The sequence below is a fragment of the Lynx rufus genome, unplaced genomic scaffold (assembly GCF_022079265.1).
Source record: "Lynx rufus isolate CCGP_SWC_20201006 ecotype Redwood Valley unplaced genomic scaffold, mLynRuf1.p SCAF_17, whole genome shotgun sequence".
Lineage (NCBI taxonomy): Eukaryota > Metazoa > Chordata > Mammalia > Carnivora > Felidae > Lynx > Lynx rufus.
The window spans coordinates 11,461,436-11,478,042 of NW_025814831.1; the positions used below are offsets into that span (position 1 = coordinate 11,461,436).

Here is a 16,607-nt window from a genome sequence, read left to right on the forward strand (position 1 = left end):
GAGAGACAGAGCACAAGCAGGGGAGGGGGAGAGAGAGAGGGAGACACAGACTCCAAAGCAGCCTCCAGGCTCTGAGCTGTCAGCACCGAGCCCGATGCGGGGCTCGAACTCACAGACTGCGAGATCATGACCTGAGCCGAAGTCGGATGCCCAACCGACTGAGCCACCCAGGCACCCCTGTTTATTAGGAATGCTTGTTGGGTTTTTTGAAATTCTCTTTCTACATTTATTAAGACAACTGGTTTTTTGGGGCACCTGAGTGGCTCAATCAGTCGGGCGTCCAGCACTTGATTTCGGCTCAGGTCATGATCTCACAGGTTGTGGGATTGAGCGCTGAGCATGGAGCCTGCTTGAGACTTTCTCTCTCCCTCTGCCCTCCCCTGCTTGCACTCTACCTCAAAATAAATAAACATTAAAAAACAAAGATAAGTGGTTTTCATTTTGAGTCTGTTGATAATGGTGAAGTACGCTGATTTTCGAATACTAATCCAAACTTACATACTTGGGATAACCCAAACTTGGTCACGGTGTGTTATTCCATTTATATATTGTTGGATTTGATTTGCTAAATTTTGTTGATAAGTTTTGAATTTCTTTTCATGAGATGTTAGCTTGTAGTTTTCTTATAATGTCTTTGGTTTTGGAGTCACAGAGTCATTCAGGCCTCAGAATGACTTGAGTATTCTCAATTTTCTGAAAGTTTGTATAGAATTGGTTTTTTTTTTTCTACCTTATTTAGTAGAATTTATCTGTGCCTGCACTTTTAGTAGGATGGGTTTTAACTACAAATTTAATTGCTTTAATATATTAGAATATTTGTGTTACTTATTTTTCCTTGAGTGATAATTTTCTTTGCAGTTCCATTAGTTTTTGTTTCCTGTGTTGTGAAGCTCTGTTTTACTTGTGTTTACATGTTTAGGACTGTTACATCTTTTAAATGACTTTATTCCTTCCATTATGAAATGGCCCTCTTTATCCCCAGTCTTGTTTTTTCTAAAATCTTCTCTCTCTCATATCAATGTACCTTTTCCAGCTTTATTTTGATTCATGTTAGCATGGTGTGGTTTTTTTCATACTTGCACTTTTTAAAAAAGATTTTATTTTAAAGTAATCTTTACACCCAATGTATGGCTTGAATTTGCAGCCCTGAGAATGAGTCACATGCTCTACCAACTGAGCCAGCCAGGCTTCCCTCATACTTGTACTTTTTTTTTTTTAATGTTTTTATTTATTTTTCCAACTTTTTTTTTTTTTTTTTTTTGGGGGGGACAGAGAGAGACAGAGCATGAACGGGGGAGGGGCAGAGAGAGAGGGAGACACAGAATCAGAAACAGGCTCCAGGCTCTGAGCCATCAGCCCAGAGCCCGAGCGGGGCTCGAACTCACGGACCGCGAGATCGTGACCTGGCTGAAGTCGGACGCTTAACTGACTGCGCCACCCAGGCGCCCCTGTTTTTATTTATTTTTGAGACAGAGAGAGAGCATGAGCAGGGGAGGGGCAGAGAGAGAGGGAGACACAGAATCCGAAGCCGGCTCCAGGCTCTGAGCTATCAACACAGAGCCCGATGCGGGGCTCGAACTCACGGACTGTGAGATCGTGACCTGAGCTGAAGTCAGACACCCAACCGACTGAGCCACCGCGGCGCCCCCACACTTGTACTTTTAACCTACTTATGTCTTTGTATTTAAAGTGGGTTTCTTGGAGCTTCCAGGTTGATGAACATATCTGTGTGCTGGGAGGGTGGTGTGCCCCCATTCCACAGGGACAGAAGCCCTTGCACTTGGGACCCTTCCAGACCTTGCCCTATGTACCTCTTCACTGGCTTTTCATCTTTATAAAATATGCTTTATGTTAAACTGAGACTTGTAAGGAAAAAAATAAAACAAAATGGCATCCTTGTAGACAGCATATACTTGGGTCTTGCTCTTGAGTCTGACAGTCTTATTTGTTGAGGTCATTTATATTTAATTTGATTATTGGTAATGGTTGGGTTGTAATATGTTGTTTTGCTATTTGCTATTCTCTTTTTCCTCTTCTTTGGGATTGAATATTTTTTGTGATGACATTTTATATCTTTTATTATTAGCTGTAACTCTGTTATTTCCTTTTAGTGGTTGCTTTTGGATTCATAGTATATATCTTTAATATGTTATGCTCTTCCTTCAAGTAATAATATATTTTATATATAGTACAAGAACCCTACAAAAATATATTTCTATTTCTCCTCTCCTTTTTGCTTTTTGCTATATACTTTAGAAATCCAAAATACGTTTTTATGTATAGTAATTTTAAGTTTAAATAAGTTTAAACTTAAAAAATATGTTTAAATAAGAAAAAGACATCTTTTGTGTTTACCCATGTTACCATCACCATTTTTGGTGCTCTTCCTTTGTACAGATCCAGAATCGCATCCAGTAGCATCTTTTGCACAGAAGATGCTCCCTTTAGTACTTCCTGTAGTCCAGGTCCTGCTGATGATAAACTATTCAGCTTCTGTGTGCTTAAATGTCTTTATTTTACATTTGTTTTGAAAGGAATTTCTGCTAAGTGTAGAGTTCTATGTTGTCAGATTTTTTTTTTCAGGTGTTCAAATAAAGATGTAGTACTGTCTTCTAGCTTTGATGGTTTCTGATGAAAAGTGCCATTTTATCTGAAGTGTTAACGGGTCTGTTTTGCTCTCTTACAGTTCTTGCTCATAGTATACCTTGTTTTCTTGTGGGTTATTTTTTTTTTTTTTTAACTGAGAGCTGCTCATTTTCCTCTGAAAATTACTAGAGAGAATTCTTTGAGGCTTATGATAAAGGTTTCTTCCTCCAGAGATCATTTATTTGCTTTTGCTTGGGGCATTATAACTTTGGAACTACTTTAAATTCTCAACTTGCAGTGTCTTGTTGGCTTGTATTAACCACCTAGAGGATGTGAATTAGGGTGTCATATACATTCAAAGGTCAGTTTGACCATGTTCAAACATAGAGAAAAGTGTGCTGATTTAAAGTTTTCTCAAAAACTAAAAAAATTGTCTTCTACTCCCACCTTCTCCATCTAAGGTCTTGGAAAACTATACACAGGTTTCCATTCCTCACACCCTAATGTGGTGTTGTTTCTTCACAATAGTGACAACACACACACACAAAACTTGTCTACCTGTTTAGAGTTTCAGTGCGTGGACTTTGTGTGTAGTTCACATTGGTGACCTTAGGCCTCAGGGCTAGTCTGCCAGACTTTTTTTCGGCTTTTAATTCCAGATGCCTCTGGTTGCAGTGCTGTGGGGGAATCTGCTGGGTGGAAGAGCTTGGGGTTGGTCAGCCTGGCACTTGGCTATTTCAGGATCCCTTAGTCTGTGTAAAAGAAAGAGCCCCAGAGAAAAGGTATGTGCGTTTGTTGGTTCACACCGTTTTTGTTTTTGTTTTACTTCTAAGGAAGTGGAAAAACCCTTGCCTTTGCCATTCCAATGATCCATGCAGTACTGCAGTGGCAGGCGAAAAAGAAGCCCAGTCCAACTCTAGGGAACCCAGGAGCATTACCTAGCAAGGCCGGGACCGAGGCCGGAACTGAGTCTGGAGTTTTGCCTGATGAGATTGGAATTGAGGGAGAAGCCCTGCCCAGTGAAGCTGGAGTGAAGGCTAGAGCGCCACCCAGCAAAATCGAGACTGGAGCTGCCGTGTCGGACCGGGCGCTGCCCCTCTGTGATGATGATGCTGGTGAAGGACCTTCTTCCCTGATCAGGGAGAAGGCCATCCCCAAGCAGGATGAAGGCAAAGAGGAAAAGCTGGATGAAGAGCAGACTGGAGGGTTAAAGCAAGAGCTGGGTGGCAAAACCGCCACCTGTAAAGCACATCCGAAGCGCCCTTTACTTGGACTGGTTCTGACTCCTACCAGGGAGCTCGCTGTCCAGGTTAAGCAACATATTGATGCCGTGGCCAAGTTTACAGGTGAGGTTTGTTTAATTCCATTTAATAAATATTTCCGAGGATCCTAGAGGATCCTAGATGCCGGGGTGGCACAGGTGAATGAACTGTGGCTCCTACCCTTTAGGGGAAATCTTTCTCTCCTACCAGAGAATTAGGCCTTACAGAAATTGTTTGATGCTTTGTCAGTTCTGAGAATGACACACAGCTAATGCCGTTCTAGATGCATGGGTAGTTAGTTATTTATTGCATATGGTGGATGCTTAGGGCAGAGATGGGCAAAGTGTAAAGAAAGTGCAGCCATACCCATTTGTTTACATTGTGTCTGTGGCTGCTTTTGCACTATCAAGGCAGAATGAAGTAGGGGCCATTTAACTCACTAGGCCAAAATGTTTACTATCGACCCTTTAAGTAAAAGTTTGCCAACCTCTGGCTTGGGGTGTTGAACTTACTCTTTGAGGGAATTCCTTTTGGGATGGGCTGTACAGTGTGAATTTTAACTTTATACTAAAAGCAGCAGTACTTACCGAGCTCTTACTGTGTGCCAGGCATTTTGCTAAGCACTTTGCCTGTATGATCCTATGTGTTCTTTCCACATTGGGTACCTTGAGAAGTCCTCCGCGAGAGAAGAGAACAGAACAGTAGGCTATTAGAGGAGGTTCAGAGTCATTCTAATTGAGGGGGATGGCAGGGTTCCTAGGGAGCTGTGTGATAGCTGCAGAGTGACATCTTTCCCAGCATTGTGCGCTGCTGCTCAGTTATCCGGGAACTTTGGATGTAAATATGCCTGGGTTTGAATCCAGGTCTTCTGTTGTTGATGGGAGGGAGTAGAAAGAAATGAGGTTGGGGAAGCAGGCAAGGCCTAGATCATAGAAGACTTGATGTGCCTTCTAGGAGCGACACCAACGGTTAGGCCAGGCCCACTCTTTTAGCGCTATCCAAAAAGAGACGGGAGCTGTCCTGGTGGTTGATTGCCTCTGCTAATCTGGGAGCACCTATGTCAGCCATGGCAGAAAATAAGCAGCCAGACTGAATAACAGGGTCTCTCATATTTTGTGTACCATAGGAATTAAAACTGCTATTTTGGTTGGTGGAATGTCTACGCAGAAACAGCAGAGGATGCTGAACCGCCAGCCCGAGATTGTGATTGCCACTCCGGGCCGGCTGTGGGAGCTGATTAAAGAAAAGCACCCTCATTTGAGCAATCTTAAGCAGCTCAGGTAAGTGACAGTACCTCTCCTTTCCCTTTCCCTCCCTTTCTGAAGTGGACCTGGGGTGGCATGGTAGTATATGCAATACCTTCTCCTTGTCACTGTGTGCCACAGTGTGGTGCCAGCCAGACTTGGGCCTTTAGAAAACCCAGTGTGCATGAGGAAGGTTAGTTGAGGCCCTGGAGGTGGTGGCATGTGTGTGTGTCTCTGTTGAGAGCTGCGATGGTAGTCGAGTGTGCTGTAAATGACTCCTGCTACTAACCAGGTTATGTGGATCTATCTGGATCTGCAGGTGCCTTGTGGTCGATGAGGCTGATCGGATGGTTGAGAAAGGCCACTTTGCTGAGCTCTCACAGCTGCTAGAGATGCTCAGTGACTCCCAATACAATCCAAAGAGACAGACCCTTATTTTTTCTGCCACGCTGACCCTGGTACATCAAGCTCCTGCTCGAATCCTTCATAAGAAGCACACGAAGAAAATTGACAAAACTGCCAAACTTGATCTCCTCGTGCAGAAGATTGGTATGAGGGGCAAGCCCAAGGTCATTGATCTCACCAGAAATGAGGCCACAGTGGAGACACTGACAGAGACCAAGATTCACTGTGAGGCTGATGAGAAAGACTTCTATCTGTACTACTTCCTGATGCAGTATCCGGGCCGCACGTTAGTGTTTGCCAACAGCATCTCCTGCATCAAACGCCTCTCTGGGCTCCTCAAAGTCCTAGATATCATGCCACTGACCCTACATGCCTGCATGCACCAGAAGCAGAGGCTCAGAAACCTGGAGCAGTTTGCCCGTCTGGAAGAGTAAGTCAGGCCTGTACTCAGAACCCAGGCTCTAGCCATTACATCAAGGTTGCCAGGACGGTGGGAGAGGGTGGGAAGCTACCTTCTGACATGGAGGCCTTATCGGTAGAAGGTAGCCCTTTTTTGCACATCACGAAGCAGGCTTACTCTCACTAATGCATTTAGTTGCTAATAATGCCCAACAGAAACTTTCTTAACAATGAGTAATGGTAGGGGCTCCTGGGTGGCTCAGTCGGTTAAGCTCTTGATTTTGACTTAGGTAATCTCATAGTTGTAGGATCGAGCACAGAGCTTGCTTACGATTTTCTCTCTGCTTCTCTCTCTGCTCTTCTGCTCCTGCTCTCTCTCAAAAAATAATGAGTAATGGTGACGATAATACCAACTGTTACTGAACACTTAATGATACAGTAAGTATTATGCTGGCGTTTTAAATACATGACCACATTCATTGAATTCTAACATCCTTGAGAAGGAGCAGAATAGATTCATGGTTAAAAAGAGAGAATCAGATTGCTTGAGGTCAAGACCTTGGCTGTGCCACTTCTAGCTGACCAAATTACTTCAGTTGTGTTTCACTTCTCTCATAATTAGCATAACAGTATAATAATAGAAGCTAATTGAGAGGTTGTTGCATAGGTTAAATTAACTTATACATATAAAGCATTTAGAACAATGCTTGGCCCATAGTGTGCACTTGCTAAACGTTAGCTTTAATACTTACTTCGTATCATTTATTATCATTATTCTCATTTTATAGATTGAAAACAGTAAGATCTAGGAAAGCTTGCCCAAGGTTTCTCATCCTGAAAGTGACAGAGCTGGGCCTCAGACAAGCATGTCAGGCCCAGAGTGCATGCTGTGTCCTACTGTGCTGTCACTGTGCATCTCTTTGGGCCAGACTGATGCACTCAGACAGCAGTGTGCATGTCGTCAGGATAAGGGCCTGTGAAGGTTGAGGTTGAGTCTTGATTGACTTCTGCACAGTGTTTTGTCCGGTTACACAGTGATTAGTTTCCGGAACAAGTGTCTGGTTTACCTCCCTTGGAATGTTGCCAGATAGAATTTAGTGGATTACTTGATCAGAGAGTAGGAAACGATGGCCCATGGACCAAATCTGGCTCACTGCTTGTTTTTATAAGTACAGTGTTATTGGAACACAGCAAGGCCCATTTATTTATTGTTTCTGGCTGCTTTTGCACAGAGAACAGCAAAAGTTGAGTAGTTTCAAAGCCCAAAGTGATTTACCATCTGGCACTTTATAGAAAAGTTGCCGCCATTGACTTAGAGCTGCGGTTTAATGTTTTATAAATTTTAATTTGCATCACATTCTTGTGCCCTACATCAGAGCTACAGGGAGTGGGGATTCTGAAAAGCCCAGAATCTTACGTTTTGAAGACATACATACCTCAGGTGCTTTTGACTTTCTTTGAAGTACACACACATTAAGAAACATTACCCAGTGAAATTATGTCATGCTTACTGTCAACCGGGCACTATTCTAGGTAATAGAACAGTGAATAGTGCAAAGTCCTTACTGTTATGAGGTTTATGTTCCAGTGGAGGGAGATGATAAATTGAAAAGCAGGTCTGTAGTTTGTAAGGTGTTGCTGAGTGCTGAGGAGCAGAGTTGTGCAGACTGTGGGGTATGGTCAGGGAGGTTTCTCTAAGAAAGAGGGATTGTAGCAGAGTGTGGACAAAGCAAGGAAACCGGAATGTCTGAGGAAGACCTTGTAAGGCCTAAGGTGTAGCAAGTTTAATGGCTTAGAGGCCAGAGCATGTTTGGCATGTTTGAAGGAAAGCGAGGAAAGTGTATGTGAGGGAAGTAAGTGGGACGGTGATAGAAGACGAGGTCCCTGACCTAGATAGAATGGGCTTGACCTCATTTAAGTTACTGAAGGTAGCCTTTTATTGCAGGGTGTGGCTTGTCCATTGCGGTCAGCGAGACCCCACTTTGGATCCTGGCTTCACAAGTGAACGGCCGTGTTTATGCCTTGGGAGTTAATCTGTCTGAGCCTCAGTTTCTTTATCTAGTGTATTCACCAGGTGGTAAGAATTTGATTAATGATAGCTGTTAGTTGTTATTAATGAGCTTTGTCTCTCCACCACAGTTGTGTTCTCCTGGCAACAGATGTGGCAGCTCGGGGCCTGGATATCCCTAAAGTCCAGCATGTCATCCATTACCAGGTAGGGCAGTAGAGACTTTGTTGTGCTAACTGGGGAATTTTTTAGGTGAAGGTTTGGGGAGGGAGCAGGAGGGAGGAGGAATTGTTGGTCCCAGGGCCTCATGCAGCAGAGTACCACTGGCGTCTAGTGACCGACCAGCTGCTGTCACTTTCAGAATACTCGTGAGATTTCTTTTTTTTTTTTAATATATAATTTATTGTCAAGTTGGCTAACATGCAGCGTATACAGTGTGCTCTTGGCTTTGGGGGTAGATTCTCGTGATTCATCGCTTACATACAATACCCAGTGCTCATCCCAACAAGGGCCCTCCTCAGTGCCCATCGCCCCCCCCCCCCCCCCCGCCCGCCCAGTCAACTCTCCAGTTGTTCTCTGCATTCAAGAGTTTGTGAGATTTATTCTTTTTTTTTTTTTTTTTTTTAATTTTTTCTAACGTTTGCTTATTTTTAAGAGAGAGAGTACATGCACGCAGGAGTGGGGAAGGGGCAGAGAGCGAGGCACAGAATCCGAACCAGGCTCTAGGTTCCACGCTGTCAACACAGAGCCCCACTCGGGGCTCGAACTCATGAACCATGAGATCATGACCTGAGCCGAAGTCGGACCCTTAACCGACTGAGCCACCCAGGCGCCCCTCATGAGATTTATTCTTAAAAAACCTCTTGGCATTTCTGATGTCACATCGTCCTTTTCTCTGATTTGGACAAACTAATTGATACTTACTGGCAGGTTAGAGTCTTGTTTTCTTTCATGGAATGGGCATACTAGCATGTAAACTGGCTATCCTGGTATAGAGAAATAGAAGGGTGTGGTAGCTTAAGACCTTCCTGGGCTTAAATCCCAGCCATGTAACTTTACGCAAGCTATTTTAATCTCTTTAAACCGTATGTTTTTATTTGTTAAATGGAAGTTATTATAGTATCTACTTTTCTAAGTTTTTTTTTTTTATTTTAATGTTTATTTTCGAGCGAGAGAGACAGAGCATGAGTAGGGGAGGGGCAGGCAGAGAGAGGGGACACAGAATCCGAAGCAGGCTCCAGACTCTGACCAGTCAGCACAGAGTCCCACGTGGGGCTTGAACTCACAAACTGTGAGATTATGACCTGAGCTGAAGTCGGATGATTAACCGACGGAGCCACCCAGGCGCCCCTCTGAGTTCTTATTAAAGTGAACTAAGTTATTATGTGTGAAGAGCTTAGAAAAACACAAGGCACATCCTAAGCACTTACTAAATGTCAGCTGCTATTGATACTGACATTAATTATGCATGCACCTGGTGAATATTAGCATAGTGTGGTGGTTAGGAATATGGGCTCCAAAACCACACTTGGAGCGTTTGAATGCTTGTGGCCTGCTTCATAGTTGGTTAGCTTTGGGCACGTTACTTGGCATCTCTGGTTTTCAGTGTCATTGTTTGTAAACTGGGAGTCAAAATGCTGCTGAAACCCTAGGGTGATGATGAGAATTAAATGGGCTCCTGCTGATGAACACCTCCCACAGTGCTAAGTACCCAGTAAATGGTAGCTATCTGGCATTATTATTTCTCCTTTCTAATTCCTCATGCTTTAAAAAGTCTTTCAGGCTGCCAATTCTGTTTAGCAAATCTTTCTTCATCCTTTTTTGGGCGAAGGAGGCTTGAGTCAGTCTTTGTGGGAGATAATCCAGATGAACAAAGCATAATCCTGGCCCCAGAGAAGTATCAAGTCCACTAGAGGAGATGAAACGACCATAGCCGTAATTTAAGGCAGAAGGTGTTAGAAAGTTGTAAAATACAATGGGAGAGAAAAGTAACTTCCAGTTTGGGAGATCGGAAAGAACTTTGTAAAAGATGCTTTGCATTTAAGAATGGGGAGGATCTGGGTATGTAGAGGTGGAAGGAGGAAGGAACGTGCGGAAGTGGGCAGTTGGCCATGAGTTGGGGCGTATGTTGGGAGAACAAAGTGAAGAATGGCCAATAGACCTCATTTCTAGCACCATTATGAACGGTTCATAGCGGCGCCGAGAGCTGCATTGGAAATGATCGTGTTACCTGGACTCGGTGGAGAAGGCTGTTGTTGATCAGTGGTGTGTGCCACAGGAGTGGGAAGGGATTGTCAGCGCCCATCCACACCTGTGGGTGACATGTCCAGTATATATGAGAGTGGAGGCAGTGGAGCCCAGAGGTCAGCATAGACTTTGAAGTTGGACTGCTGTGGTTCAAATCGTGGCCCCACTGTTTATTAGGGGGTATCGCTTAACATCTGTGTGTTTCAGTTTCCTGGTCTATAATACGGATAATCACGAAAGCATCTATTTTGTGTTGCTGTTTGTGAGGAGTAAGTGAGATAATACATGCAAATGCTTAAAATTGCCTGGCCCTTGGGGTGCCTGGGTGGCGCAGTCGGTTAAGCGTCCGACTTCAGCCAGGTCACGATCTCGCGGTCCATGCGTTCGAGCCCCGCGTCGGGCTCTGGGCTGATGGCTCGGAGCCTGGAGCCTGTTTCCGATTCTGTGTCTCCTTCTCTCTCTGCCCCTCGCCCGTTCATGCTCTGTCTCTCTCTGTCCCAAAAATAAAATAAAAACGTTGAAAAAAAAAAGTTTTCAAAAAATTGCCTGGCCCATTGTAACCACTCAGTAAATGTTGGTTCTGATTACCATGTTCAATCATTCATGTAGAGTTACTGAAGAACCCGCAGAGTTTCTTTAGTTAGAGTGGGAATTGTGGTCAGAGCTTTGGCTCAGGAAGATTACAATGGCAGTTTTGGGTTGGGCCAGGGAAAGTGGGGAGGACGAGAGAAGAAATAAGAAATGACTGTCATTGTTCTTTTGGGTGGTCACGAGGGTCTGGAAGCAGGGGAGGGCAGAACAGGGGCCATGGGAAGGCAGACCCTGCACAGTGAATGGGCTGAAGAATTAGGACTAGGGGAGAAGGGCTGGATCAGTCCACATTGCTGGAGAGGTTTCTGCTGCCTGACTGGGAGGGAGGGAGGTCCAGCATTGGGCTGCTGGCCCTGAGGGGAAGAGCATGTTGGGTGACGGCCACACGTTGACTTCCCGGTTCCGCCTTTGGCAGGTTCCTCGCACCTCGGAGATCTATGTCCACCGAAGTGGTCGAACCGCTCGGGCCACCAATGAGGGCCTCAGCCTTATGCTGATTGGGCCTGAGGATGTGATCAACTTTAAGAAGATTTATAAAACCCTCAAGAAAGATGAGGACATCCCACTGTTTCCTGTGCAGACAAAGTACATGGATGCAGTCAAGGTAGAAATAAAAGTTACAAACCCAGTGCTAACGAGGGAAGGGATCACGCCACAGCCTCACCTTGCTGGGAGGCTCTGGCAGTAGAAACCTTAGAAACTAAGTAATGATTCTGCCAACAGCTAACAGGCAGATTCGTTAAAAAAAGGAATGGGGACACTGGATGTGGTGGGAGAGAGAAATTGATGAGTGTGCAAAAACCTAGGGAATTTTCTTCTTGAGCCCTTTCTTCACTGCCTGCCCCTGGAGCCCCTGCCACTCCCTGTCCACTGGACAAGGACCATGAGTGTGGCCGCCTGGACATTGCATCCGGTGGTTGTAGGGAAGTAAGGTCAGCTTGTCTCGCTGAGGCACATACCAAAGGTTTGCACATTCCTGAAGCAAATGCCAGTAATTCCTACCTTTGGGGTTTTACATTTTAACTCAGTATGCATTCAGCTGAGTAGGTGCTGCTAACTGTGGGCCATCGTGTGTCAGGTACCAAAGCGGGGTGGGTTTTCTTCCATAGAGATCCACTGGCTCGTGAGGCGGGCTGAGCCCGTGCTGAAGTTTAGGTACAAATGGAACACCATGGCACTGGTGGGCATTGTGGTTATATTGGTAGGAGAGGAGGTTTCCTCCAAGCTTCTCGCCTGTAGAGAGGTAGAGAGCAGACAGAATTCCAGGAATTGAGGGAGCAAAAGCATGGAACAGTTCAAGGACTGTTGGTTCCTCTGGCTCGAAAGGAGTGTTAGCCGTGTGGGGAAATACAGTGGGAGGTGAGCTTGGAAGAATGGAGATGACAGAGGATTTCCCGTTAGGAAGGTTGGGAGCCACCCTGGCTTCCTGTGGCTCCTTTCCCCCACACCACAAGGTCTCTTCCATTTTTCCCGTGTTTCCTGTCATTGCAGCCTGGCCCCAACACCCACAAGCAGGAGAGTTGAAATGTTTTTGGCAAAGGACGACACGGAAGAGAGAAGGCAGTTCTCTGACTTTGTCGACCCTGTGATCAGTCACAGTGGGGCCCTAACTCAGGACCATTGGGGTGGTTCAGGGTCCCAGCTCAGCTTGGGAGCTGTCGGTGGTGCCTGGGGAAAAGAGTTCCCTCTGGACACCTGGAGATTGGCAGTCCAACTGCGGTGAGCTTCCACCAGGTGGGGCTGTTCAGGTTTGTCATTTGGAAAGCTGGCTCTTGTGATTTCATTTGTGCCCACTCGTGCGCTGATTGCCCTCTTTGCTTTTGTCAGGAACCAGAACAGATTCATTTTGATGGGAGCTGATCTCAGGGGCTTTTTTGAAAACCACAACTTCTATGAGCCTTTGCTTCCTAGAGGCTGAACCTTCTGTCAGATGAACACTCTCTACTCCTTTCCCCCAGGAACGAATACATTTAGCTCGGCAGATTGAGAAAGCTGAATATCGGAACTTCCAGGCGTGTCTGCACAACTCCTGGATCGAGCAGGCAGCAGCTGCCCTCGAGATTGAGCTGGAAGAAGAGATGTATAAGGGTGAGTGGGCTGGGTGGGATTTGAAGGATACATTCAGCATTTTCCCTTCAACTTTTGTCTGGTTGGAACCTCCTCACAACCATGGGTCCTCTTAAAATCAGCAAGATGCCTTTTCTTTCTTTGTAACAGGCTTCAGTCCCAGATGAGCCTACGGCCCTTGGCCTTTGTTCCCTCTGTCTCATTTGTCTGGAGCCTTCGGCTGCCTCCTTCATGTGGAAAGGCAGTGGAGTATAGCAACATTAGGGGTAGGCTCTGTGGCCTGGCAGCCAGTGCTGGTCCATTCCCTTAACTGGCTGTGTGACCAGGTTGAGTTCCTTAACCTCTCTTTTGTACCTAGGCTGTCATCATGTATAAGACGCAGGTCCTAAAGTTCCTACCTCCTGGGGTTATTGCAAAGATGGCTTGAGTTGATGAGTGTAAAGTGCCTGTCACAGTGCCTAGCAAATAGAAAGTATTTGGTACATTTTAAGGTATTTATGATCATTATTGTTACTGTTTATCATCTCCTCTGACCTTCATGGTCTCCGGACATAAACAGCAGGAATTACTGTCCTTTTACATATGGAAATTAGAGGCTCACGGAAAAGGAGCAGTTTGCACAGGGAAACAGCTCTACTACTGGGCCTTTCCTGAGCCCCTATTCTGAATGTGGGCAAGAGCCTACGGATCCAGGGATGACTCTGTGTGGTCCCTGCTCTAGGAAAGCTCTTGAGTCTAAGCAGTGGTAGAACCAAATCTAGAACTGATGACACCAGAGTTAGATCCAGTGTTCTTTCCATCCCACAGGTGGGCAGCTCAGCCGAGGTGTTGGCTTTCTCGGTGCCAAAGCCAACAGATTGGGAGGCTGACTTAAGCTGTCTGCTCAATATGGAAGCTGGGAACCAAACCAGCGGGCTTGGTGACAAGGAGCTGTTCCTTCTGTTAGCTCAAGCGTGGGCTGTTGACAGGTCAGGCCCTGGCTTCCCTTCCTGAGGACAGGCTGGTGTGGAGGCCTTGACTGTGCCGGCCTCCACAGGTGCAGTCAGTGCTGGTGGTGAGGTACAGGAGAGCTCACAGTACCTCACAGTCTCCTGGAGGCTTTGTACCTATTGAGTCACAATGGTCATAGGAAGAAAATTGGCTTCAAGTCAGGAAACCTGGGTTTTAATCTGTTTGACAGCTAGCTAGCTAGCTCTGTGACCTTCAGCAAGTGACCTTGACTGTAAAATGGAGAGGATTCTGGTCTTAGAGACTTTTTTTTTTGAGTGAAGACAACGGTGGCCCTGAGTATCCCCCTCCTAAATGGTGTTGGAAGTTAGCCAACACTAGCTTCCATAGAGAAGTTTTGAGCCTTGGTTCTCCAAGAGTTCTAAAACATTTTTCTTAAAAAAAAAAAAAAAAAAAAAAAAATTAACGTTTTATTTATTTTTGAGACAGAGATAGAGCATGAGCAGGGGAGGGGCAGAGAGAGAGGGAGACACAGAATCCGAACCAGGCCCCAGGCTCCGAGCTGTCAGCACAGAGCCCGACGCAGGTCTCGAACCCACCAACCGTGAGATCATGACCTGAGCCGAAGCTAGATGCATAACCAACTGAGCCACCCATGTACCCCTAAAACATTTTTCATCACAAGTATCCATCGAGGGAAACAAAATGCTGCTACAAATCACAATAAATATGATGTTTTGTATTGTGTTTTAAGGAAGAAAAACTGACCAGCAAGAAGAGCGTAGGAGACAAAAGCAGATGAAGGTCTTGAAGAAGGAGCTGCGCCATTTACTTTCCCAGCCGTTGTTCAAAGATGACCTGAAAACCAAGTATCCAACTCAGTCTGGCAGGCTGCCCACGCTCACGTCTGCCCCAAGAGATGGTGAGTCTGCTTTGAGCTGCCTGGCCAAACAGAAGAAGAAGAAGAAGAAGAAGCCGAAAGAGCAGCAGCAGGAACAGCCGCAGCCAAGTACAAGTGCAAATTAACCACGCTCCAGGTCAGAGTCTGTGGGTGACGGCACGTTGTTTCTGTGTTCTCTGGTTGTATGGAAAACCTGCCCACTTTGCATTCCACTCCACTGTCCACCCCGGTTATAGAAATCTCCCTCTTCCTTGCCAGTGCCCACTGCAGGCGAGACCTTGTGCACATTTGTGTTGTTTGGAGTAAGAATTCTATGCAGCAGCTTATATATTTCTGTATTCCAGTGTGTACAGGCTTCTTGTACGTTCAGCTTGGTTTTCTCAATTAAAAACAGTAGTCAGAACCAGCATGGTATCCTGAGTTTTTAGCCGGAACGTAGCCACGCTAATCCTTTGGCTGCAGGATGCATGTGGGGTGTGTGTCATCCCACTGGACGGTGTGGGTGGAGCAGCACGCCTTTGCTTGTGTTGCTGCTTTTCTCCACAGCAGACCCCTAACGGCTCTTTAGCTCTCTACCACTCACTCACAGCTTTTGCCTTGTCTGAGCCACTCTGCAAGATGGGCAGGGAAGAGGCTGCCATCCTTGGGTTCCAAGAGAATACAGGCTTCCTTAACGTCAGAGCCACTTGTGGGGAGGCCAGTGACAGCGGGCCGAGTCTGGCATTGCGAGGCACTCGGGCTCTGGTGCTAGCCGGTTTTCTCCCGCCTTTTCGCTCCCCTCCTCTGTGTGACTGAACGGATCGTTGCCCGTGGGTCCCACGTGCCGCTTCCCTTATCCTGAGCCTTTTATACAAGCTTGTCCCTCCGCCTGCTTTCCTTTCCCATCCCTGAGCACTGCGGTGTGTACTTTGGGTCCCTGAGCCCCCAGGAGGACATAGTGTCCTGTGGCTCCCACAGTAGCCGTGCTCACCCTCTTCTTAGCACGTGGCACGTTGTATTGTCTCTGCCAAGCTCCTTGACGGCATAGGCTGTTTTTATGATCCCTTGCAGCCCTGGGGCTTAGGTCAGGGCATCGTGTAAGTACCTGCTGAGGGAACTGGTGACCTTCTGGTGCCACCCGAGCTTTCTCTGGCCTAGTCTGGGTAAATAGCCACAGTTGCCAGAGAAGCATAGATTTCTTCACAGCTAAGCCTGGGCTTCTAAACAGGTGTCTCCTCGGCTTCATGGTTGACAAGGTTGGCAGGATGGCGGCGGTGTTCTCTCAGCCCCCGTGTAACTACAACGGGACAGCTGGCCTGAACTCAAAATCGGGGATCACTGAGTGTTGACCAAGTACTAAACGCCGGTAGGCACTTTCATCTGTTTTATCATTTAACGTGACAAGGTCCTGACATACCAGTCCCAGTACCTTTTTGTAGTTGAGAAGGTGGATACTGAGCACTTAAGACGTGCTCAGGATCGCCGAGCAGCCAGGTGGCAGACCTGGGGTTAGAACTGTGAGTATTAACTTATGGGCTCAGGGCAAGTTCAGAAAACTGCTTGTCTTAAAAGGACAGACAGCAGTGTTGCCAAGGAATGTCTCCCCAGGGCCACCAGTGACCTGGAGAGGAGATTGTAGTAGAAAACAGTCCTAGTCTGACAGATCAGTTCTTGAGTGACAGCTGTTGGAAGAGGCAGGGGACTCTCCATTATCTGAATAGTACAGGGGAGGTTTAAACAGGTTTAAGGAATCTTAGCAGCACCTGAGTCGTGAATGGATCACAGACAGATCCACTGATGTCTGTTGACATCCTGTTCTTGTCTCCTAACAGGAGATTCTTTTCATTTTTTGGTGGCGTAATATGTTAAAGGGGTAGGTTTTTGTTTTTAATCTTTATCTTTGAGAGAGAGACAGCGTGTGAGCAGGGGAGGAGCAGAGAGAGGGAGACACAGAATCGGAAGCAGGCTCC

The 16,607-nt window shown here is 46.2% G+C and overlaps 1 protein-coding gene across 4 annotated transcripts in view; it reads left to right on the plus strand.

Annotated features, from left to right (window-relative positions):
• The window catches only part of DDX24 (DEAD-box helicase 24), a 33,741-nt gene extending 17,304 nt beyond the window's left edge, over positions 1-16,437 (plus strand). For all 4 annotated transcript variants that reach the window (XM_047080171.1, XM_047080172.1, XM_047080170.1 and 1 more), the window contains exons 3-9: positions 3,420-3,932; positions 4,975-5,128; positions 5,412-5,927; positions 8,036-8,111; positions 11,158-11,346; positions 12,701-12,830; positions 14,512-16,437. In XM_047080171.1, the coding sequence (XP_046936127.1) occupies positions 3,420-3,932; positions 4,975-5,128; positions 5,412-5,927; positions 8,036-8,111; positions 11,158-11,346; positions 12,701-12,830; positions 14,512-14,783 (1,850 nt within the window). In that variant the 3' untranslated portion in view covers positions 14,784-16,437. The remainder of the gene's footprint in view (positions 1-3,419; positions 3,933-4,974; positions 5,129-5,411; positions 5,928-8,035; positions 8,112-11,157; positions 11,347-12,700; positions 12,831-14,511) is intronic.
• The last annotated feature ends 170 nt before the right edge of the window (positions 16,438-16,607 follow it).